The sequence below is a fragment of the Artemia sp. Qi Xiang Cuo genome, chromosome 9, assembly GCF_049724085.1.
Source record: "Artemia sp. Qi Xiang Cuo chromosome 9, ASM4972408v1, whole genome shotgun sequence".
Lineage (NCBI taxonomy): Eukaryota > Metazoa > Arthropoda > Branchiopoda > Anostraca > Artemiidae > Artemia > Artemia sp. Qi Xiang Cuo.
The window spans coordinates 13,756,796-13,781,540 of record NC_142802.1 but is presented as its reverse complement, the minus strand read 5'-3'; the positions used below and the strand labels follow the sequence as shown (position 1 = coordinate 13,781,540).

Genomic DNA, 24,745 nt, shown 5'->3' with positions numbered 1-24,745 from the left:
TAATTTATGGTTGCTTTGAATTTGAATTATTATAGGACTCATGTCTGCTAGTCTTAAGTTTTACATAGCTCTTTACTATTCTTTTAAATTCTTCTTCTTCTGGGAGTTTTTTTCCAATTAATAATAGGTATAGGTAAGCATCGTTCACTCCAATTCTAAAGTGCTTTTAACGCCATTGGCTAAGAAAATTTGTTATTTGTATCCCCCTTTTTTTTAGCGAAATGCCGTTTATTCTCCCATAAAGCTTGGCATGTTTCCGCAAATTTTCACAGTTGAAGTTGGAATCACTAGTCGTAGCAGCCATACTGTTAATAGTCTTAAAGAAAAAAAAAGAAAAAAGAAAAAAAAAAAAATGGCCAAAATTGTCAAATCATGAGGAAAGTATACATAACTATAGGAAATACCGTAAAGTTCTCGGCATTTTAAGGGGAATGGTCCCAGGATCATAACACAGATTTTTTGAGCGAGGGGGGGGGTTACAAAAGGATTTTTTTCATCTACATCAACGTACGTTACCTTTAAGTTTGATATGATCATTTATTTTAATTTCTGTTTGTTTTGGGCCTCATTTATTCGTTGATAGTAATTTATGGTTGCTTTGAATTTGAATTATTATAGGACTTATGTCTGCTAGTCTTAAGTTTTACATAGCTCTTTACTTTTTTTTTAAATTCTTCTTCTTCTGGGAGTTTTTTTTCCAATTAATAATAGGTATAGGTAAGCATCGTTCACTCCAACACTCCAATTCTAAAGCGCTTTTAACGCCATTGGCTAAGAAAATTTTTTATTTGTTTCCCCCTTTGAAGGTGGAATCACTAGTCGTAGCAGCCATACTGTTAATAGTCTTAAAAAAAAAAAAAAAAAAAAAAAAAAAAAAAAAAAAAATGGCCAAAATGGTCAAATCATGAGGAAAGTATACGAAACTATAGGAAATACCGTAAAATTCTCGGCATTTTAAGGGGAATGGTCCCAAGATCATATCACAGATTTTTTGAGCGAGGGGGGGGGGGTTACAAAAGGATTTTTTCGGGGGGAACAAAAAAATAAAAAACATCAAAATTTGTTCCTATTCATTTTTGTTACGTTCATGAGCCAGACGAACATTTTGGGGGGGTTGGGGTCAAATCCTCAACCTTACCCCTCAATAATGCCTTACATGGACCCCCTCAAAATACCGCTGCAATACATTGAAATACCATTGAATTTATTTACAAAAGTGGGAGTGATCTGCATTGAGTGCCTCAATCCTTATGAAAACTCTTTCTATTTTTAATGCAAACAATACATCTAATAAAAAGCCTTTCTACTAAGAACTATTCATTGTTAAGACAACATCGTCTCAATATATTATTTCCACATGCAGTATCTCAACCAACAATACCGTCATATTTATAATAATCTTTTTAATCATCATCATAAACTCCAGTACCTGTACCATCTTCCTCACCACATGTGACCCCATCACTATCAAACAGTTCGTGGGAACTAACTGAAAGTAAAGAGCGACCCGGCTCAATGGTAACCGAAACTCTAAAAAACGGAATTTTGATACCAGTAGATACATCAAAGGAATTATATTTTAATTTTTAAATATATAATTCCATCAAATTTAGTCTTACCTATCAAAAGTTATGCGCCTGAGAAAATTTGGTTGATTTTAGAAAAAAGGAGAAAAGACCCCCTAAAAGTTATAGAGCCTTAATGGAAATCATTATTCATTCAGCGTATAAGAGAACCCTACTGTAGAGGTTTCAAGCACCTACCTGCAAAAATGTGGAATTTTGCATTTTTTGCCAGAAGAAAGATAACGGATGTGTGTTTATTTGTTTTTTTGTTTTTTGTTGTTTTTTCCCCCAGGGGTGGTCGTATCGACCCAGTGGTCCTAGAATATCGTGGGAGGGCTCATTGGAACGGAAATTAAAAGTTTTAGTGCCCTTTTTAAGTGACCAAAAAAATGGAGGGCAACTAGGCCCCCTCCCACGCTCATTTTTTTCCAAAAGTCCCCCGATCAAAATTTTGAGATAGCCATTTTGGTCAGCATGGTCTACAATATGATAGCTATGTCTTTTAGGATGACTTAATCCCCCTAAATCCCCGGGGAGAGGGCTGAAAGTTATGAACTTTACCCAATGTTAACATATAGTATTGGTTATTGGGAAGTATACAGACGTTTTCACGGGGGATTTTTTCTGGTAGGTGGGGGTGGGTGGGTCGGGGTTTATATGGGAGGATCTTTCCATGAAGGAAGTTTTCATGGGCGAAGGGACATTGCTATGCCGGATTTCCCATCGTTATTGAAGAAAAAGATCAGAAATTAAATTTTAAAAAAGCAAGTTTTTCAACTGAAAGTAAGGAGCAACATCAAAACTTAAACCGAACAGAAAATATTACGTATATGATTGGATTCACCCCCTAGTCAATACCTCGCTCTTTTAAGCCAAATATTTTATAGTACTTTCATAAGAGCTATTTATTCTAATTAACGGCCTTTGTGACTAAGGGGTCTTTTTTTTAAAGAATTGGAATAAAATTCGAACTTTAGCTTAAAGAGCAAGGTATTGACCAGGGGGCGATCCCCCTAATAGACGTATTAAAAATATATGAATATAGAAGTTCGTTACGTTAGTTAATTCGTAAGTTATGTATATATATTACTAATAAAAACGTTTGTAAATAAAATTAAACAAGTTTCGAGAAAGCCATTTAACCAAATAAAATTTAAGTTAATATGCAAATTTCGTTTTAATTATTCATGCACGGTGAGACAAAATTAAAACCTTCATTAATTCAAAAACGTTCAAAAATTAAATAAAAAAAACAAGTTTTTTTTTACTGAAAGTAAGGAACGACGTTAAAACTTAAAACGAACATAAATTATTCCGTATATGAAAGGGGGCTGTCCCCTCCTCAACGCCTCGCTCTTTACGCTAAAGTTTGACTTTCTCACAACTCTTTTTTTTTTAAACAACAAAAAAACTTTAGCGTAAAGAGCGAGGTGTTGAGGAGGGGACAGCCCCTTTCATATACGGAATAATTTCTGTTCGTTTTAAATTTTAATGTCGTTCCTTACTTTCAGTTAAAAAAAACTTGTTTTTTTTATTTAATCACATCTAACAGAGTCAGCATCTTGATGGTTATTATCGTTATCATTACCACCACTAACTCTATCTCTATCCCTTGCAGATGTCTTGAGTCGTTCAGGCCTTGTATAACCTACTCCTAGGTCACCATTAAAAGTCCCAAAAAACTAGTACGACTATCAATTCCTGAATCATCCTGATTCAAAAAGCATTTCCTTACAGAGAACGAAGGGAACGTGAAATGTATATTTTGTACGGTCGCTGGCATTTACCCCTTCACCCGGCGATTACCCCCCCCCCCAAAAAAATAGCCCCGCAGAAAAAACCCCTGTAAAATACCACCCGTGGAAAATACCCCCCCCCCAGAAACCCCCTGTAAAATACCCCCCAAGAACCCCCTGTAAAATACCCCTCCCCCCCCCCGAGGAAAATAACTCCGCGGAAAATAACCTCCCCGGAAAATACCCCCCGAAAAGCATCCCCCACGGAAAATACCCCGTCGGATAATACTCCCCCCTCCCGCGGAAAATACACCCCCCCCCCCGTGGAAAATAAGGCTTACCAAATTTGAGAATTTTATTTGAGTTTTTTTTTAATTTCTGTAGGGGAAGGAATTTTGGTACTTGTGTATTATGCACCACTTACTCAAGTTTACGCTGTATAAAATTCAAGAACACATCGTTTTTTTCGTTAGTTTCTTCCCCCCAAATAAACATTTTTTGCACTTGACTGATAACAAAATACATTTTAAATATTTTCACTTTTTTGATTTTAACAAATAAAGAAGTATTAAGACTATAAGAAATAGATATCAGAATATGTATATCAAACTGACAATACACGGTTTTTTTTTGGTTTTTTTTAAGTAAAGTGCAAATTATTTTCTGGTCTGAACAAGACATGGGTGTTGTTAGTTAATTTTTCTCGTTTTGAGTTTGACTAGGATATCTATTGCAATTTCTGTTAGTTTTGGGTTTCATTTATTTGTTAATGGGGATTTGTGCTAGTTTTGCACTTGGAAGATAAGAAAAACAAACTCGTAGAATTTGACAACGCTTTCGCCTGTAAAAACTTAAACAATTTAGTGCTTGTTGGTTCCCAAGGCCAACTATCCTTTCAAATGATAGCAAGACCTTCTTAAACTTTTTGGTACCATATGTTTTAGCTTAATTTTGATGATTGTTCGCCTATATTTTTTTTCTTCTTCAATTTTTTATTTTTGGCATTAGCACTCGCTACTATACCAGGAGTAAAAGGCAATATATTAAAATACAAGATTCTTTCCTTCTAAAGATGATTCGGGCAGAAATTAAACGTCCCCTAATTGAGTTCAAATACCGCTTCCAAGAGTCTATATTCTTAATCAGCAAAAAGAGAAATTGCATTTCAAGCTTCAGTCAAACAACGACGCTAGTCGTTCGAATTTCGCTAAGATAATTAGTAGCAAAAAAATGCTACGTACGATATTTCTAAGGAAGTTTAAACGGCAAAAAAAACTGTGTGAACGCCTGAATCATCTGAAATATCTTAAAGAGATTATTGGACGAGGATTCGCGTCCTTGGGGTACGTGAGCCAATGGCAAGCAGTCCTTAAAGCGCAGGACGAAAGAACTGCGTTTAGTAGTGGGGTAGATGTGTTTTTTAATTTTAATCTTAAGTCAGATCTGAAAGGATTAGTACATCAGACCTAGGGAGATTCAGACGAAATTATTATATTTTGGTCACCGTTATTGTCATTGAAGTGACCCGTTCCTGTGCAACTAAGCATGTAAGTTCAATAAATCTATTATCATTTTTATCTGTGTTTATTTCATTTATATGTCTGCGTCTAGTCTAATAATAGGTAATTGGTTCGTAAGTCTCCAAGGTAAATGCTCCCAAAGGAATCTGATCTCCAGATAGCTCGAGAAAGAAGAGGCCACATTTATATGTCTTCATATTCGATCCTCTCCCATTAATTGAGAGCGGCGCTAGCCTAGTTGACACAATCTCCAGCGCTATAAGTGGCGCTATCGGAGATATTCCTATCGCCGCAGCTTAGAAAAATGTTTCTAACCCCTGTTAGCCTATAAGGATTCGTATCTCTTAAATCAGATCTGATCGTGCCGTGGAAACAAAGCTCGGAAGCGACAGAATTTATAGTTCAATAATTCTTAATTACTCATAAACATTACATAACAAATGGCGCGAGTCGGAAATTGGAGAAAAACTTGCGAACTAATTAGGCTATGAAACTTTGTAATTTGAATTTAATTGTTGGGAAAGAGACAGACATATAAGAAAAGTGATTAGGCCTATTGCCGCTAAGCTACGATAGGAAAACCCTTATATCTCATAGGAGATAGTAGCATCCCCCAAAATAGATTAAGTAAAAATAAATTTATTTTCAATTAATTTAAAAAAAAATGGAAGAACTCGATGAGTTATTAACAGTGCAAAAGTTAGTCGCAAAAAATATAGAGATTGCAAAATCTATACTAGAGAACATTGGTCAGTCAGATATTGACGAATTTAATATCCAATTGACCCAGTTTGTACAACTAACAAAAACAGACGTTGGAGCGTTAAAAGACATGCTTCTACTACGATTAAGAGGCCAGGCCTTAACTTTTCTAAAACAGATTGAACATACCATAGGCAATAACGCCCACTTGCCAATAAATACGGTTGATGACTTGTTAAAAGCATTCAAAGAGAGATTCATAGAAACCAGTTCAATAAATAAATTAAAACACGGAGTAGTGAACTTTGATTTTTCACAGAATATACGAGAATACCTGGATAATATACGCATTTCTGTAGAAGCAAAATACGGAAGTGGTTCCGGACAACTGTATGAAAAAGTCAGACTAAATACCTTTTTGCAAGGGATACCCCCAGAACTATATAGAGTAGTAATATCCAAAAATATTCAGACGTTGGATCTTGCAGTCCAAGAGGTAGAGCGACTAATCGAAGTTGATAAAATGGTTGCTAATCATAGTAATGCAAAAATAAATAGCCTAGGCGACTCAAAAGCGAACCTAATCTTCAAGGGCGAAGGGATAACTCCCCAGTAGCACAAAGAAACAAAACGCCAGAAACCGCTAGGCAGAAAACAGTACGTTTTCAGCCCATTAACCCTACAATAATAAGGTGCTATAACTGCAATCGTGTTGGCCACATAGCAAGAGAGTGCCACTATGTCCCCAATCCCATACCAAGAATTGCTGTCAGTAATACGCAAAATTACGGCAACCACTTATCCAGAAGAACAAATTTTAGCACCGGTCGTGCAATAGGCTATAGCCAGGGGGATTGCGCCAATCAGTACCTTATAATGCATACCAACAAAACTTGTATAACCCTCTCCCCAACAGGCAAATTAATCACCGGTTTGAAAACCCAAATCCTCCCCACGGTAAATATAATGCTAGAATGCAATATAAAACTATTTAAAATTTGCAGATGAAAAAGGAAAATTCTGCAAGCCAACGGCACTGGCGGTCAGCGCCAGCAAACGGCACTGACACGAGATATCCACGTTACTATAATAATACATGGCGAAGAATGGCAGACGTAAATCATTTAAATATGCCTACGGAACCTAATACGTCTGAATATCTATTATAGGCACCGACAAATGAAATAAATTCTCAGGGAAACGTTTCAGGCCCCTCAGAAACATAAATTGGACCCAGAGGGTGCCAAGAATATTTGATAGGTCCAAGACAATATTAGTGCCTTCTTGTAGTGATATTAATAACAAGTTACCTATATTTAATGATTTTTGTGTAGAAAATGTTTATTTTAAGGCTTTGATTGACTCAGGTACAACAATTAGCATCATAAACTCTTGTGTATTCAATATGTTGTCTCTTCACATTAAACGACAGAGGAACCCTAATAATTCCAATTTAACAAGCGTGACAGGTCATAAATTAAATGCAAAAGGGTCAATTTGGCTAAACTTAAAAAGAGACAACAGAACGTTCATGACAAATTTTATTATGTTTGATAATTTCCCATATGAAGCTATTATAGGAGCACATTTTCCAAGGTCTATTATAATACTATTAGACAAAGCCAATGAGAAGTTTGTATACCCAGCTAAAGTAGGGTAAGAAATTTCCACCTTAAGAAATCGTAACAAAGGTTACAACAACAACATAACAGTAAAAAAAATTTTAATGGCAAAATGTCAAAATATTTTCAGCCTCATGTCTCGCAAAAACATAACATAATTGGAAGTTTGTTCAATTATCCTGAGAGATATTGCAGAAATGAAGTAAATTTAAATAATAGAAGTATTGAATATGCAAAAATAAAAATAGGAAATATGCGACAGTACAGGTCAAATGAAATTAAGAAAATACTGGAATTGTGGAAAAACATAATACAACCCAACGTGACGCCACAAGATGCCGCAATGGCACAGCATAGCACCAGTATGAATCTAATAAACAATGAAAATGAAGAGAAATATTAAGGATTCGCGATGAGGAAAACAAAAGTCCCTCCCAAAACGATGCAAAAAATTCAAATATCACAAATGATCGAGCCAGTAGTTAGCAAGTCAGAAATATGGTTTGAGACACCGTCTGAAATACCTGAAAATCTGTTATACGAGGAACAGATTATATCTTATGACAAAGGGGAAGGTTTTATTTGGGTAACCAATAACCATGAAAATTATACAATTACAATTAAAAAGGGGACGTGTTTAGTTCAAATCCAGGTTTTAACGGAGAATGATTTAAATAGATGGGAAAATTCTAAAAGAAACCTAGTTAACGGTATCAAAACTTCAAACAACGAATATCCTTTAACTAAATCACATTTTTTAAACAAATTTAATAGGGATATATTATGGACTTGGAACTTCAGAAAAAATTATGCGAATTATTATGTAATTTTATGGATTCATTTTCTGCATCTGAAGATGACATAGGGCTAATACCATTTTATGAAAATTAAATTTTAACAACTGGTAATCCCGTAGCAAAACAGCCATATCGTGTGCCATATAAGCACAAAGAGTGGTTAAAAAATATTATCCATGAATTAGAAAAAAACGAAATTATACGCCCAAGTATAAGTCCGTATAGCGCACCAGTGATCTTAGTACCAAAAAAGAATGAAGATCTTAGACTCGTAGTAGATTATAGGGCTCTCAACAAACAAGCAGCTAGTGATAAATTTCCTCTACCAAGAATAGACGAAATTCTTGACTCAATTTCAAGCAAAAACAAAATGTGTACCTCTTTGGACCTTACCCAAGGCTACCGCCAAGTGAAAATAGCCGAAAATGATGTCCATAAGACTGCATTTTCAGCATCCGAATATGGTTCTTATGAATACTTGAGAGTACCATTTGGGCTTAAAACCAGTTCAAGCGCGCTATGTAGACCCCTATTGCACCTGTTAAGAGGATTAAAGAATATAATTCACTTTGTTGATGATGTAATATGCGTGGGAGAAAACACTGAGCAACACTTAGCAACATTAGCTAAGGTGTTCGAGAAGTTCAGGCAAGGCAATTTAAAATGCCGGCCTGAGAAAGTAAATTTATTTCAATCTAAGATTAAATTCTTTGGTGTAGTAGTAACACAAGGAGAAATATCCCCAGGCCCTGATAAAAGAAAATTTGTCGAGAACCTCAATCCCCCAAAAACTATGAAAGACTGAAGAGGAATTTTAGGACTCACTGGCTACTTTAGAGAATTCGTACGCAAATTACGCCTAAATTGCAAAATACGTCATGAAATAAACCAAAGGAAACTCCCATAATGTTACCTGGTCCCAGGAAGCTCAAACTTCCCTAGACCGACTTAAAAAGGCGCTCACTTCTGAACCAATTTTATCAGTCCCTGATTTCGAAAACGGAAAATTCATCGTTACCACTGATGCTAGCTCAAAGGGCATAGGCACTATCCTTTCGCAAATAATCCCGGTAGAAAACCCTAACCCTCTACAGGGAACACCCAAACAAATAGAAAAAGTTATATGCTATTCAAGTAAAACCTTATCAAAAGGCGAAAGTAGTTATTCCGCCACAAACTTAGAATTATTATCTATTATCCCCCACTTGGACAAATTTAGACATTATTTAATTGGTAAAAAATTTATACTAAGATCAGACCATAAAAGTTTGCAGTACCTGCGCACATTTAAAAACCCCACGGGCATTCTAGCTAGATGGATTATGAAAATCCAAGACCTAGATTATGAATTTGAATATTTAAAGGGAAAACAAAACGCAGCTTGCGACTTTTTAAGTAGATACCCAGAAAATATTCCATCGGAAGCTGAAGAAAATGAAGTTGACGCCATAATTGCTAAGAGCAAACATGGATGTAAGAAAAACAAAGTCAAAGACGGAGTAAAAGAAAATAAGATTAACTATTGTCCCTTGTCTTTGGAAAATATAAAAAGAAAGCAAAAAAGGACGAAATGTGTGTAGCACTAATTGATTATTTTGTGAATGATAATGCGTTACTGGATAAATTCAAAACTCTTAGAAAAGAGATAGATAATTTTTACTATGATCTTGATGAAGAAATACTGTGTAGAATTGTGACTGCTGAGACAACAGAAACCAAACCTCGATAAGACCTGTGTTACCACAAAACTTGATAGGGCCTGCATTTGAATATTTTCATTCGGACACGGGTGGACATTTAGGAGTCATGAAAACGTTCCATAAGTTAAAACAATATTTTTACGCACAATCTGCACTGACAAAAATTAAAGAATTTGTAAGTACATGCGAAGCATGTAATTTGAGAAAAATCCCCCCAGCTTATCCAAATCCTCCAATGGGAAGGGTCCTTGTAGCAAAAGACTCCATCGATAGTATCTCATTTGACCTATACGGTACATCTGGAGGCTTACCTGTTTCTAGCAGAGGCCGTGCTTGTATTCTTTCGGTTGTAGATCATTTTCCCGGATTTACTTTTGCAAAAGCATTAATAAATCAAGGTGCTTATGCCGCAAGTAGGGCGTTAGCAAAATTATTTTTACAATTCGGAATTTCTAATAAAATTTTGAGCGACAACGTGAGCAATTCCGTTTCGAAAGTAACGAAAGATTTAATGATTTTCCTTAAAATAGAGAAAATGATGACATCTCTGTACCACCCACAAGTTAACGGTAAAATAGAAAACAGGCATAAAATATTTTCGAACGTTCTAAGTATTTATACGAAAGTCAATAGGAGCGACTGGGATAAATTTTTACCTTATTTAACTAACGTAATCAACACTACTTATTCCGAAAAAACCAGAGACAACCAATTTTATTTACTTTTTGGTCGATATTTTAGAATCCCGTACGATGAGATTATTGAATCTCGGCAGTATTATAACGACTCAGAAGATTATAAACTAGAATTCATAAATAGGATGAGGAAAACTTATAAAATAGTTAGGCAAGAGCTGGAAAAATGTAAAATAAACTAAGAGCTTAGAAACCAACCCAAAGTTAAGGGGAATATAGATTTCAAAGTAGGAGACTTCGTTTACCTAAAGAACGAGGCGAAAACAGAAGGAAAAAAACTTTCCAACAAATATTCTGGACCGTACAGAATAGTCAAAAAGTACGATAACGAATATACTTTTAAAATGGAAAACCCCGATAGTGGAAGAACTTACAAGGCGCATGTTAGCCGAATAAAAAGAGCCAAATTTCCAGAGAGATGGGTACCACATCCCTCTTCTACTGATCCGTCAGATTCGGAAAATGAGCCCCCTAGGTCAAGATTGGCAGAGCTAAAACCCTTTAATTTCAAGACTATTTTGAGAATGACAGTGACCAGGAAAACTTTGAAGAATTTTTAGCAATGGAAAATCTAGTTGTTCCTAAGAAAAAATCCCTAATACCAGGATTTTTTCCTGAAATAAAAACGCCAAAGAGTCCAAAAAATCATTCATCGGTGAGTGCAGGAGATTTAGATTATACAATATCTCCAAAAACCCAGTTCTTCACCCACTTAATTTTAACCCCATATCCCCCCAAAAGATTTACAGACGGTATGGTTTCCCCTACAACACCAATAGAAAGGCCCCTGTCTTTACAGGAAGAATTAAACAGAGTTGTAGAAACCCCCGGTATTACTGTGAAGAAAACTCCTCCCAAAGATCTAACTAACACAAACCTGCGAGAGGCTATGGATTTAATAAATTTTCCCGTAAAAACGAGCCAAAGTACATTGCCCAGGAATAAAACTCCAAAGGATGACCAGCAAGGTCAATATCATGATATAACTGTGTCCAAGGCCAAACCTAAACAATGGACTTCATGGAGAGAAACCCTAGTGCAAAAAATTCCCCATCCCCCTGTGGACATGGCATTCAAACAATGGAGGAACCCCGCAAAAACTATTGATTCCTCCCAAAGCTCTCAAGAATCTTTCAAATCTCCCGATTTGAGAACTCAAGGCGAGGACTTAGAGAATAAACCTTCTACTTCCAGAGGAGTAGAAATTTACGAAGGAAGGGCAGGTGATGCCTCAAAAAGTGCCACCTCTAAAAGTTCTAATCCGGATTCATCAGAAACTAGTGCCGAAAAGTCTGACGGCAAATCAGACCACATAGTAGTTAAAGAAATAGAGAAATCCAAACCGAATTCAGCAGCTGCACACACGAATGAAAAAAGATTAAAAGGGCAATAATTTTGTAAAAAACAAAACAAGAAGTTTGACCTCATATCGTCATAAAAACCGAAAAAGAAAAAAACACAAGAAACTGAGGAGAAAATAACGACACAGTCAGGTAGAACGGTTAAAAAACCTGACAGATGGAAATATCCCTAATTAATGTAAAGACAAATTTCAAAGATAATAAATTTAACACCATAATAAATTTAACAGCATGCAAGTAAAGTTAACCAAGTAAATATTAATGAAAAAAAAATAATAACACAAATGATCTCAAAACATTGGTGATCAGAGAGAAAGGTGGGAATAGAAAATAACCAAAGGTAGGAAGCTTGTGGTCTACTGAGGACGACAACTGGCGTTGGACCAGTTCTTGTGGGAAGCCCGGGGAGTAACTAATGGCCCTTTTTTTTTTTTTGTAATTTTTTTTAAACGAACGTAGGAAGGGATATTTTTCAGTCCTTCAAGTGTAAAAAATTAGTGTTTTTATGCCAACCAGGGCCAGTCAAAACAATACTTAAAGGTTGAATAGAAACTTCCATGAGCTACTTAAGTTTTCGTTTTTTGGATCAGAATGCTTTGAAAGAGAAACAGAGAGTTTACTTTCTTATAGCCCAGAGGCAAAAAAAAAGAGAAAAGCTTTTAATTTCTTCATATTATATCTATGACGTATGCTATCCTGCTGCTCTGTGTTAAACATTACTTCCAAAGAGAAACAAAGTCATAACTGTCCTTAGCTTCATGGTAAAAAATTTCACATCATTAGTTTATATCTATGACATATACAATAACAGAGAGATCAGCGTTCTATAGTTCTGTGACAAAAATGTTCTTTAATTTCATTGGTTTATCTATGACATATGTTGTGCTCTAATTTTTGTGACATATTTTCGCAAGTCAGTCACGTTATATCTTACCTATACTGACTCAGGTCCCCTCGAAGTTTCTATAAAAAAAAATCGACCCATGTCCTAACCAAGATGGATATTATCAAAAAAAAATCCGATCCGAACTTTATCTATAGTTGGCTATCGGTACGTTTATGTGTAGAATTTCACGGTGAAGGTGGAATTAAACCTCAATAATAATATGTAAAATTTTAAAACCATTTGAACAGTTAAGATAAATGAATTGAAACCCTGTGTATGTACAATGGCAACTTAGTAAAACCCACAAGGAATTCCCCATTAATGTGAAGATGTTTTTCGCTTAACATATTCTAATAAGACTTTAATATCAATTTATTTATTTAGTTCTGAAGGATTTGCTCAAACAATAGCCTTCTAAAAAAGATATTGATGTCAGTTCTTCATTATGCTTATATTCTTTGCCAAGCATTAACTGGAATCTACGGAGGCAAGCTTGGAAATCCTGCATCTAATTACCTTATTCGAAAGGCGAATGAGGCACCAATGTTGACTCGTAATTACGGAAAATCCAAGAAAAGAACACGGGGAAACAAAGAAGAGCACCTCTGCATTTCAACTGAGGTTAAACCCGGAGCCCCTTGAGAACGTCTAAGCTAAGAAATAGGAAAGATATTGGAAAACGAGTGGATAGAGAGATCTCCACTCGTCCTTGTTATTTCTTGTTCCCTCATTGTAGTATCGTTTGTGTAAAACCGTGTGGTTATGACGCTACACATGCGTTTCTTAAACAGCACGGACGTGCGTGAACAATGCAGGCATGAAATAAAGTTGTAACCTCAAAAATTAACCATGTAGCATAAACTCTGTTTAAATGATTATTTTAAATCTAATTAACTAAGTGTTGAAAGAAGTTAAAATAAAGTGTATGTAGTAGTATATATTAGAAAAGTATAATAAGAGACCATACTTAAGGTTGAAGAATTAATATTTTATAAGAAACATCTATGTATTGAACTTCCCAATGGGAACAATTATAACCCAATTAATGCGTGAATTATTGTATGAGTATTTACTTCAAAGAACTTGTGATTCTGCCGCGTTATTTTTATTACAGGAAAGTAAATGGACACATTGGTCATTGAGTATTACAATGAGCTGCCCAGTACAGATACGACCCAGTAGCATCTATTTTAATCATATCTCAACCAACGAAGAGTACTCACAATAACTCCAGGCAATTTCATCCCAACTTCGTCTACGAGAACAACAGTTACCCTTGATCGTTGTTTCTTCGACTATGAACCATATTACGTATCAGGTAACACTATATTTGAACCTTAGTATGAAGTGCTTTAACGAACTATATACTCACATAAATGCTGAGAAACCCATCGATCAGAACAAGATAAACAATATTAAATGATATTTAAAGTTAAATGATACTTAAAGACATTTGAAGATATTTGAAGATGAAATTAAAGACAATTTGAAGTTTAATTCTGAGAACCCCATCGATCAGTACAAGATAAACGATATTCAACGATATTTGAAGTTAAAAGATACTTAAAGACATTTGAAGATATTTGAAGCTGAAGTTAAAGACAATTTGAAGTTTAATTCTGAGAACCCTATCGATCAGAACAAGATAAACGATATTTAACGATATTTGAAGTTAAATGATACTTAAAGACATTTGAAGATATTTGAAGCTGAAGTTAGAGACAATTTGAAGTTTAATTCTGAGAACCCCATCGAGCAGTACATGATAAACGATATTTGAAGTCAAATGATATTTGAAGATGTTTGAAGTTGAATTTAAAGACAATATATTAAGAGATTCACTATAGTATGACGACAACCCGTTTCAAAAGGCACAAATGAACAATTTTACGCGAGAATACTTCCTCTTTGTGCCTCAAAAATCCTAAAAATGATATGCTGAGAAGAAAAACACCAACACCTGTAGTGGGAAGAATCATTTCCCTGTTGACTATTAGAACGATATTTAATGGTCATTTCCCAGTTGACTATTAGGGAAAACTTACCGAGTAAAGACAACTAGACTCGAACTGTTCCATGAAGAAACCATAAAGTAAATGCTTCAAAATTTTTGCCAAGACAAAAAGAGTGAAGGACAATTATTTACAACAGAAGGGTGTAGTACACTAAGGACACGAAAGGTGATGAATAGATGTGAAGCTACATGTGTTACTTCCTAATAACTTTGACAATTCAAAAATCCCAATAGTGAAAGTGTTTTAATGTTATCAGTGAATATGATGAACCCAATACTGTATGTTATAAATCATTCATGTATGTACCACAAGTAGAATTAGGTGTAATATTATCATGTTTTTCATTTAACGTAGTGTAGATAGTATGTAGTACGTCATATAGACAGCAAAATCAAAAAAAAACTAATATAAAAGTAGAATAGCCCCAACTTTGTTGGAAATGTAAAAGTAATCAGTGCTAGATATAAAAAAAAAATCCTTAGTATAGTAGCTAACCTAGAACCATAAATAATTTTAGTCCGGTAGATGAATTTTAGATAGGGATGTAGAATAAAATAAGAAAAATAATAGAGAAAATTTTTAGCACTCCTAATGAGCAATTACTAATGACGGGACGTCATTAATTGATGGGAAGGGTGATGTGTACCAGGAGTAAAAGGCGATATATTAAAATACAAGATTCTTTCCTTCTAAAGATGATTCGGGCAGAAATTAAACGTCCCCTAATTGAGTTCAAATACCGCTTCCAAGAGTCTAAATTCTTAATCAGCAAAAAGAAAAATTGCATTTCTAGCTTCAGTCAAACAACGACGCTAGTCGTTCGAATTTCCCTAAGATAATTAGTAGCCAAAAAAATGCTACGTACGATACTTCTAAGGAAGTTTAAACGGCAAAAAAAACTGTGTGAACGCCTGAATCATCTGAAATATCTTAAAGAGATTATTGGACGAGGATTCGCGTCCTTGGGGCACGTGAGCCAATGGCGAGCAGTCCTTACAGCGCAGGACGAAAGAACTGCGTTTAGTAGTGGGGTAGATATGTTTTTTAATTTTAATCTTAAGTCAGATCTGAAAGGATTAGTACATCAGACCTAGGGAGATTCAGACGAAATTATTATATTTTGGTCACCGTTATTGTCATTGAAGTGACCCGTTCCTGTGCAACTAAGCATGTAAGTTCAATAAATCTATTATCATTTTTATCTGTGTTTATTTCATTTATATGTCTGCGTCTAGTCTAATAATAGCTAATTAGTTCGTAAGTCTCCAAGGTAAATGCTCCCAAAGGAATCTGATCTCCAGATAGTTCAAGAAAGAAGAGGCCACATTTATATGTCTTCATATTCGATCCTCTCCCATTAATTGAGAGCGGCGCTAGCCTAGTTGACACAATCTTCAGCGCTATAAGTGGCGCTATCAGAGATATTCCTATCGCCGAAGCTTAGAAAAATGTTTCTAACCCCTGTTAGCCTATAAGGATCCGTATCTCTTAAATCAGATCTGATCGTGCCGTGGAAACAAAGCTCTGAGGCGACAGAATTTATAGTTCAATAATTCTTAATTACTATTAAAACATTACATAACACTACTGCCAAAAATTGCAGAAATTCCTATGAAAGTCTTTTCAACACAAATGGATCTGTGTTTTTTTTTAAGTTTTTAAAATACTTCTGGTGTGTAAATTCCTCTTTTTCCCGTTCCTTAGCACTTTTCAACGAAACTATAAAAAAAAACTCAAACATAAGTTTCAAATTTAGAAACCTTGTTTTCCAGAGGGGGTGGAGGGTATTTTCCGCGAGGGTATTTTCCTAGGAGGGAGTATTTTCTGCGGGGGTTACTTTCCGTGTATGTGTGTATGTGGGGGGTATTTTCGTGCGGAAGGGGGACATTTTCCGGGGGGTCTACGTTGGGATGTTTTCTGGGGGGTTAAACATCTCCCCCATTCACTATATTCATTTATGTTATTTTACTGTGTTCATGGCCGTATATTAAAATACACTTTAAAATTCACTTAGTTATCTATCCATCTAGAATAATTGTACCAAAAAAATTTTGCATGCAGACCCGCTATACTTACCCCTCCCCCCTAATGTGCAAATAAATAGACTAAATATATTTCTAAAGTAACGAAGAAACTAACGAAAAGACCGGTGTGTCCTTAGTCTTATTTTCCAAGGGGGTATTTTCCGGAGGGGTATTTACCGGGGGGAGGCATTTTCCGTGGGGGGTATTTTACGTGGGGGTTATTTTCTGCGTTGAGTATTTTCCAGGGGGTATTTTCGGGGGGAGGGTTTATTTTCCCCGGGGGGTATTTTCCGGGGGGGGGTATTTTCCACGGTGGGTATTTTCCTCATGAGGGGGTTGGTATTTTCCATCCAGAGGTTTTAGGGTTTTTTTCCGGGAGCAATTGCTGTGGGGGGGGGTAAAGGCCTAGAACCATTTTGTAGATTCACAAGATGGTTCTAATACAATGTAGGTATAATAGGTTACCTTTCTGGTAGGTATGACATACAAGAGTCACCTTATACATGCAACATCGGTACAATTTCATAACGAAGCATCCTTGACAGTGAACTTTATCCTCTGACAGTTTTACACCACACATAAATTACTAGATTTTTTTTAAAATCACTAAATCCACCAAAAAATTACTAAAATCTAGGGATTTATCCACCGGGTGGCAACCTGGCCATACAAATTCTATCATCAGAGGCAACGCTATAGCGTTGCCTATAGTAAAGGCCATACGGCTCCAATGTTTTATTATTTATAAATTTTTTTCCCCAGAGGCACTTCATATGGAAGGGGTCCTCGTAGAAACTTCAAAGGGGGCTCATTCGATTGGAAATCGAGAGTTCTAGTGCCCTTTTTAATAGTCGGAAGTGATTGGAAGGCAACTAGCCCCCCCCCCACGCCCATCATTACCCCAAACACATCTAATCAAATTTTTTAGATATCCATTCTGTTCAGCGTAGTTCATTTCCAGATGAAAATATGTTTTTGAGGAGGACAATCCCCCACAATCCTCAAGGCAAGGGTTATAGGGCAAGGGTCAAGGCAAGTTATACCCTGGGGGCATATAAGGTTTTTATAGAAGGTGTTATCGCAGAAACTTCAAAAAACACTCATTTGATTGGAAATTCAAAGGTTTAGGGCCCTTTTTAATAGTCGAAAGTGATTTGAGGGCAGCTAACCTCTCACGCCCACCTTTTCCCCAAACACATCCAATCAAAATTTTGAGACAACCATATTGTTCAACGTAGTTTAAGTTCTGGAAATTAAGTCTTTGAGGATGACAACTCCCCCACAGCCCTCAGGGCAAGGGTTATAATTTATGCCCTGGGGGCATGTAAGGTTTTTATAGATAATGTTGTCGTAGAAACTTCAGAAAGGGCTCATTCGATTGGAAATTTAAATGGCTATTTCCCTTTTTAATAGTCATAAGTGATTCTAAGGCAACTGACACCGCTTCCCCGCCAACCATTTCCCCAAACACATCCAATCAAAATTTTGATGTAGCCATTTCATTCAAACTCAAAACAACCAGAAATTATTATTAAAGAATAAAGAATAAGAGAAGGAGGTCATACCCAAACTCAGGTTGTGGTGATTGTTGTTGGTTTCAAGCTTGATTTGCATATTCAATTTAAGTTTCACTCTTTTTAAGATTTATTTATTAACTTACATTAATATCTATTGTATGTTTGTTTGCATTGATTGTTTATTTAACTTCTGTTCGTTTTAAGTTTAATTTATGCTTCAATAGGAAAATATTTTTTTTTCGTTTTAAGCTTGATATTCATATTCAATCTAATCATTACTCGCTTTAAGATCTATTTATTCATTTCTATTATTACTTGTTGTATGTTTTTGCTATGATTCTTTATTTAATTTCTGTTCTTTTTGGGTTTCATTTATTCTTTAATAGTAATTTATGGTCGTTTTGAGTTTGAATTTTAAAAGGTATTTGTATCTGCTGATCTTAAGTTTAAAATGGCCTTTACTTTTCTTTAAAAAACTTACTTTTAGGAAAGTTTTTTTAATTAATATTTGAAAATATTGACTATACAAGGTATCCTTGCATCTTGATCATTGTCATTTTCGAGGCAAAAAGAGTCTAAAGCAATTTGCTCTTTACCATACATCTACTACAGCAGGAACTGTGGAAAGTATGTGCCTGAAAACGTGTTGGCTAATTTTAATTCTAAACAATAATAAACCTAGATCTAACCCCCTTCAAATTTGTGTGTGTACTTTTGTAGTCTAGTTAAATTATTTCCTGATAAATGGGATTGGTTAATAACATTATTTAGCGAGTATTGGTCTTCAAATGCAAGCAATTGTCTTACTGCTCAAAAACCAGCTAATTTTCTTTCAGGAATACTACAGCTAGTGGAATTTAAGGATGGAACAAAAGTTTCTGTCCCACAGAAGGCAAACGCACGGTTATAAAGACACCAGTTGCAGCACCAATTGCAACCATAACTCTATGAAAGTGCAGTTAAATTAAATCATTTACATAATAACAGGACTATACACCTTACCGTCTTAAATCTTTAGGGTTGCTAAATTAAATTATTTATTCATAGGAGAACTAAGACCAATAATCTCACTTTTTGAGTATAGATGTGCAAATGAAAAAAAGTCCATCTGCGTAATCAGGTAGATATCTTTCAGGAGTTTTGTAGTATGTAGGGTTTGTAGATGCGGTAACTGTCTCATATACAGTAATTGTGCTATTATACGGAACCACATTTCTATTATCAAGCGCAACAGCAGCTGTACACAATACCCTATGGATAGGGCCGTATCCAGGATTTGTTTGGAGGGAGGAGGGTTACAAAAAACTTCAAAAATACATTAAAAATGTGTTCATATTCATTTTTGTTACGTTTTTATGAGTTAGGCAACATTTTGAGGAGGGAGGGTTCAAACCCCCTAACCCATATCTCTCCCCTGGATACGGCCTTGTCTATGGAAGTGCATGCTTGAACGCTTTTGGTTGACTTTTGTTCCAAAATACTTATGAATTGACACCTTACCTTCTCGGAATGTTTGGGTATGCGCTTGAAATGAAATTAAATTACTTACCTGATAACAGGACTAGGGCCAATAATTCCATTTGGCGAGTATAGATCTACAAATGAAAACAACTGTCGTCCCTCTCTGCAATCAGGTAGGTATCTTTCAGGAATTTTGTAGCATGTAGGGTTTGAAGATACGGTAACAGTTTCTGTCTCATAAACAGTAAACGTGCGGTTATACGGAGCCACAGTTGTAGTACCAAGCACAACGGTAGTTGAATATATAACTCTTGCTTGTGATGCTCGAAATAAAAGCAATATCAACAAAAAACTTATTAACTTGAACATGTTTTTCGTCTGGCTTATGATAATGGACTAAAATGTTCGTACCATTCTCTTTCACTTTTCTTATAATCAGCTATTATTTTGTGTCGAGCTAATAATTAATTTTGAACTGTGGTACGTCATGACACATTTTTACTTGATTGTGGCCCATAACCATTAAAAACTGTGCTTAGTAAGAAACATGCTCTTTTGATATTGTTAATTATCCAGAGGCGGGCAGACCGCATTTACTCAAATTCAGAAGAAATATACCACATTTCTCACAAACTAAGCATTGACAGGAAATAGGAAAACAACCCTAAGTTAATAGTGTTTTTTCAAGAGAAAGTCTGACACTATTTTTCACCTTTGCTTTTCTCTTAAGCAAATGCACTATGAATTCGTACTCATTTTATTCAGAGAACCAATTCGAAAATAAAGGAAACACTACAAATACGCCAGTTTCAAAGGTAGAGAATAATTATTAGATTAATAACGGCATTAAAATACAAATATTTGCTTAGTTCTATTCAGGACAATATCTAGAGAGGGGTTTGAGCCTCCCCCCCCAAAAAAAACTTCTATCCAACTCGTAAAAACTTAACCAAAATACATATAAACGATTTGTTTCCTAATTATCTTTGCGTAAACCCCCTAAAAATAATAATCCCCTCCAGAAAAAAAATCCTGACTACGGCCTTGGGTCATTTTATACCTAAAAACCGAGATTTTCAGTGATTTTTCTATTCGTTGTTTAAAAATTATAAACCAACGTTGAACCGTGAAGATTTATAAGCAAAATTAATTAGTTGAACTTGACAACTCATTTTGTCCATAACGGCTAAAATGTGAGCCATCTGGTGATTACCAAAGACAAGTACATTTTCTTAAGCAGATTGGTGCCACATGTGTTTAGCTTTTTTTGCTGATTTTTCACCAATGTCTTTTTTTTCAATTTGGCATCTGCTACTACCAATAACTGCATATCTTAGGTATTTTTCATTAAAAACTGCATTCTCAATTTTACCTAATTTCTTATTATATACGTTATAGTTGTTTAAGATACCACTTAGCCAATTCGAAAAATTCTATTCTGGTTTCACTGTCCTCGGTACTTAATAGCTAACCTTGTCCTTTTGTGGTTGCAATTTAGATAGTAGTATTTTCTCAAAAGTGGAGAGTGTTTTGCTTAAAAACTTAGGGGCATAGCAACTTTAGGGTCGTATAGATAAATCACGGGTCACAGGATTGCAACCACCATGAAGAGCCTACCCAATTACCGCATTATCAAGCAAGTGCCTCTCGCTGCTCCTTTGTCAGATTAGCGCGGGCGTTCTGGTGGTCAATTGAAGAATTGGTGGACAAGTATCAAAAACTACCTCGACGCCATTGATGGATATCGAAAGTTTGGCAGAAAGTGGGAGAGCTACTGGCTCCGGTTTGCTCAAGAGCTGGCACAAGATCGCGACAAATGGGGTTCAACAATACCTTCTAGATGCCAGATGAGGCGTCCGCGTCTGGCCCCGCAGCAGGTACAAGTAAGTAACACCGCGTGAGCCCCTTTCACAAAATATTTAGGATTTAGTTAACATATATAATGTTTCTGTGTTCCTAAAATACTTTTTTCATTCTAAATAAAGCTTATAGTGCAAACTTGAAGAAAAGACTATTCAAGATAAGAAAACAATGAATAAAACTTATATTGTTATAATTATATTAATATATATTTTTTCTTATTATTATAATTCTTCATCTCGTTTTAATTATTGGAAGTGACTTTGGTTTACACCAAATGAATAGATGTTTACTGCTACCCCTTTTTCGCCACAACCATTGGTTACGTAACTGCTACTAATACTACTAACTCACCGCAGCGCCAAGCCGCATGAGGCAAACATAGCTACGCACGCTTCTTCTCCATCCCAATCTATTCAAAGGCTCCCTCTTGACACCCTCCCAAGAAGTTCTCATTTCCTTTAAATCTTTCTTTATGACATGCTCCAGCCCCAGACGCGGACAACCTGCTTTCCGTTTAGCCCTTGACGGTTGGCCAAAAAGGACAATCTTTGGCAATCTGTCATCCTTCATCCGCAGAACCTGGCCTTTCTTTCATTACAGCCCTAGAAAGCGGGACTGAACCACATTTTTTGTACAGCCTACTGTATGAAATACGGTCAGTCAGCCGGGTACCCAGAACAATCCGTAGGCAATTTCTCTGGAAAACATCTAGCAAATCCTCATCCACTTTTCGAATCGTCCATGCTTCAGAGCGATATTTGACCACTGTCATCACTGTAGCTTCCTATTCTTCCAAACTTTTGAGGCAACCGAAGAATATTCCCACACATAAAAAATTTGAAATCAATTTCTTTTTGCAGAAATACGAAACATCTCCAAAACACTTGCTGAAATTATGTCTAGATATTTGTCCTGGTTGATAATGATGACAACGAGGAATGTGATCTACTCGTGGTACATATCTTGTGCAGAAAAATGGTATTACAAGATGGCGCATCTGTGTTTACGGTAATTTCCATCGTTCAAGATATCATTGAAATTGAATGGCACAAAATCACATAGTAGTATGTTAGAGGATGGCGGAAAACAAAAGAAGGAGTCAATTAGGGGTAACCATTTAGCACTTGGAGAAAGAAGTAAATTTTTAGGGCCGGTAAAAGCGATAGAATGTCCTTACTCATACCTCACCCTCGGAGAATTTTGTGGCCCTTTGTCCTAAATTACTGGATTTAAGGAAATATTTATTTTTAAACAACTGGACCAAGTGAGTTTTTTTTTTGCTTCAGTAATGGGCTCGTATGATTTTGGGACAATTAAATACATTGCAAAGTATATTAAGTTGGGAATGAAGCATAAAAAAGTTCTTATGGGTAAGAGGGGGGGGGGGGGCGAGAGTAGAAGTGACCCTAAAGCTCCAAACCCCACACCATATATGGGCATAGAGTCATTAGGGAGAACACGTGGTTAATGGGGTCAATGACCTCTTTTTCCAAGGTCGATTTATTTGATGTTTCTATGTGTAATAATTCCGGAACGAAGGTTGCACATGCGCATTGAATTCTAACGGGAACAATGTTATTGATCTAGGACTCGAGGGGGAAGTGAATTTCTGAGAACTTGATTGCGTAATCGATCGTGAATGTTATGATCCAGAAATAGTATTTGTTGTTGTTGCTCGAGCCAAATGTTATGAGTTTCCCGGAAACAGTTAGATCACATGTTTCCTTCTCAACCAATCAGAGGGCTTGTTACATCCTCCTTCTCAACCAATCAGGGGCCTGCTTACATATAATTTTCCCCATTACATAACAATTCGCCCTTGAGATTTCGTATATAACGGACATGCAATGTGATTAAATTATCAGAAAATATTTTGACACAATGGAAACAACAATGGATAATATTGATGAATTAGAAGCCTTGGCAACTACAATTTACCATGTAAGTTCCGTTTTAGTACATTTTCAAATAAAATTATTTTCCTTGGACATCCTCCAGTATATTCAGCTAAAACGTAAATATATTCCTTTACCCCAAACCCCCCCCCCCCAAACCTTACAAACATCATTATAATCAATGGAAAACATAAAATATATTCTTTTTACCCTAACCCCCTCCCACCATTGTTTTACAATCCCAAATTCTCGCAAAAAGAAATACCATTTCTTTCATTTCCTTCCTTCTATATCCTAGCTAAAAGCGACCATTGACTTCTTTCAATTTTTAATGAAAATGCCGCTCTGGTTTTGACATAATGCACTACGCGAGGTTAAAATTAGCTGTAACCCCTTTTCCTATGTGTTTACGAGCGCGGCAGCCAAAGTCAAAAGGAACTGTTTCTCCGTCAAAATTAAATACATAAAATATTTTCTTTTACCCTCAAAACCTAGCCCCCCCCGCCCTGTGTTACAACAAAACGCTCGCAATAATAAATACCATGTCGTTATAGTCCTTCATTCTAGATCCTAGCTAAAAGCGACCATTGACTTCTGTCAATTTTTAATGAAAAAGCCGCTCTCGTTTTGACATAAGGCTTTACGCGAGGTTAAAATTAGCTTTCACCCTGTTTAGAGCACTTCCTGTAAAAGGTTTCTCATATCGAAATGGTTTGTTTTTCCGACAAATTAAAACGGTTTTAAGCAAAAATAGATTGCTGTATATTAAGCTTGTAGTTTCGTAACCTTGTATTTGTCAGAGAGCCGGTGAAAGAGATTATTTTCAAATTAAGTTTAACAATATATTTAGAACATTATGTGAAAGGGGGAGGGGCAATACGTTGCTTCTAACAGCTTCGTTGTAAGTAAATTATGTAAAGGGGGAGGGCCATGCCTTCAATTCTACCGCCATCAGTGTAAAATGAAAACAAACTATTTCTTCACATTAAAAGTAAGGGCCTTGTATTTGTCAGAGAGCCGGTGAAAGAGATTATTTTCAAATTAAGTTTAACAATATATTTAGAACATTATGTGAAAGGGGGGAGGGGGCAATACATTGCTTCTAACAGCTTCGTTATAAGTAAATTATGTAATGGGGGAGGGCAATGCCTTCAATTCTACCGCCATCAGTGTAAAATGAAAACAAACTATTTCTTCGTATTAAAAGTAAGGGCCTTGTATTTGTCAGAGAGCCGGTGAAAGAGATTATTTTCAAATTAAGTTTAACAATATATTTAGAACATTATGTGAAAGGGGGAGGGGCAATACATTGCTTCTAACAGCTTCGTTGTAAGTAAATTATGTAATGGGGAGGGCAATGCCTTCAATTCTACCGCCATCAGTGTA

The 24,745-nt window shown here is 35.9% G+C and overlaps 1 protein-coding gene across 1 annotated transcript in view; it reads right to left on the bottom strand.

Moving 5' to 3' along the window:
• Window positions 1-20,035, bottom strand: part of LOC148948333 (uncharacterized) — a 54,785-nt gene extending 34,750 nt beyond the window's left edge. The window contains exon 1 of the mRNA XM_089093887.1: window positions 19,690-20,035. Coding sequence (XP_088950013.1) covers window positions 19,690-19,970 — 281 coding nt within the window. The 5' untranslated portion in view covers window positions 19,971-20,035. The remainder of the gene's footprint in view (window positions 1-19,689) is intronic.
• Window positions 20,036-24,745: the final 4,710 nt, after the last annotated feature.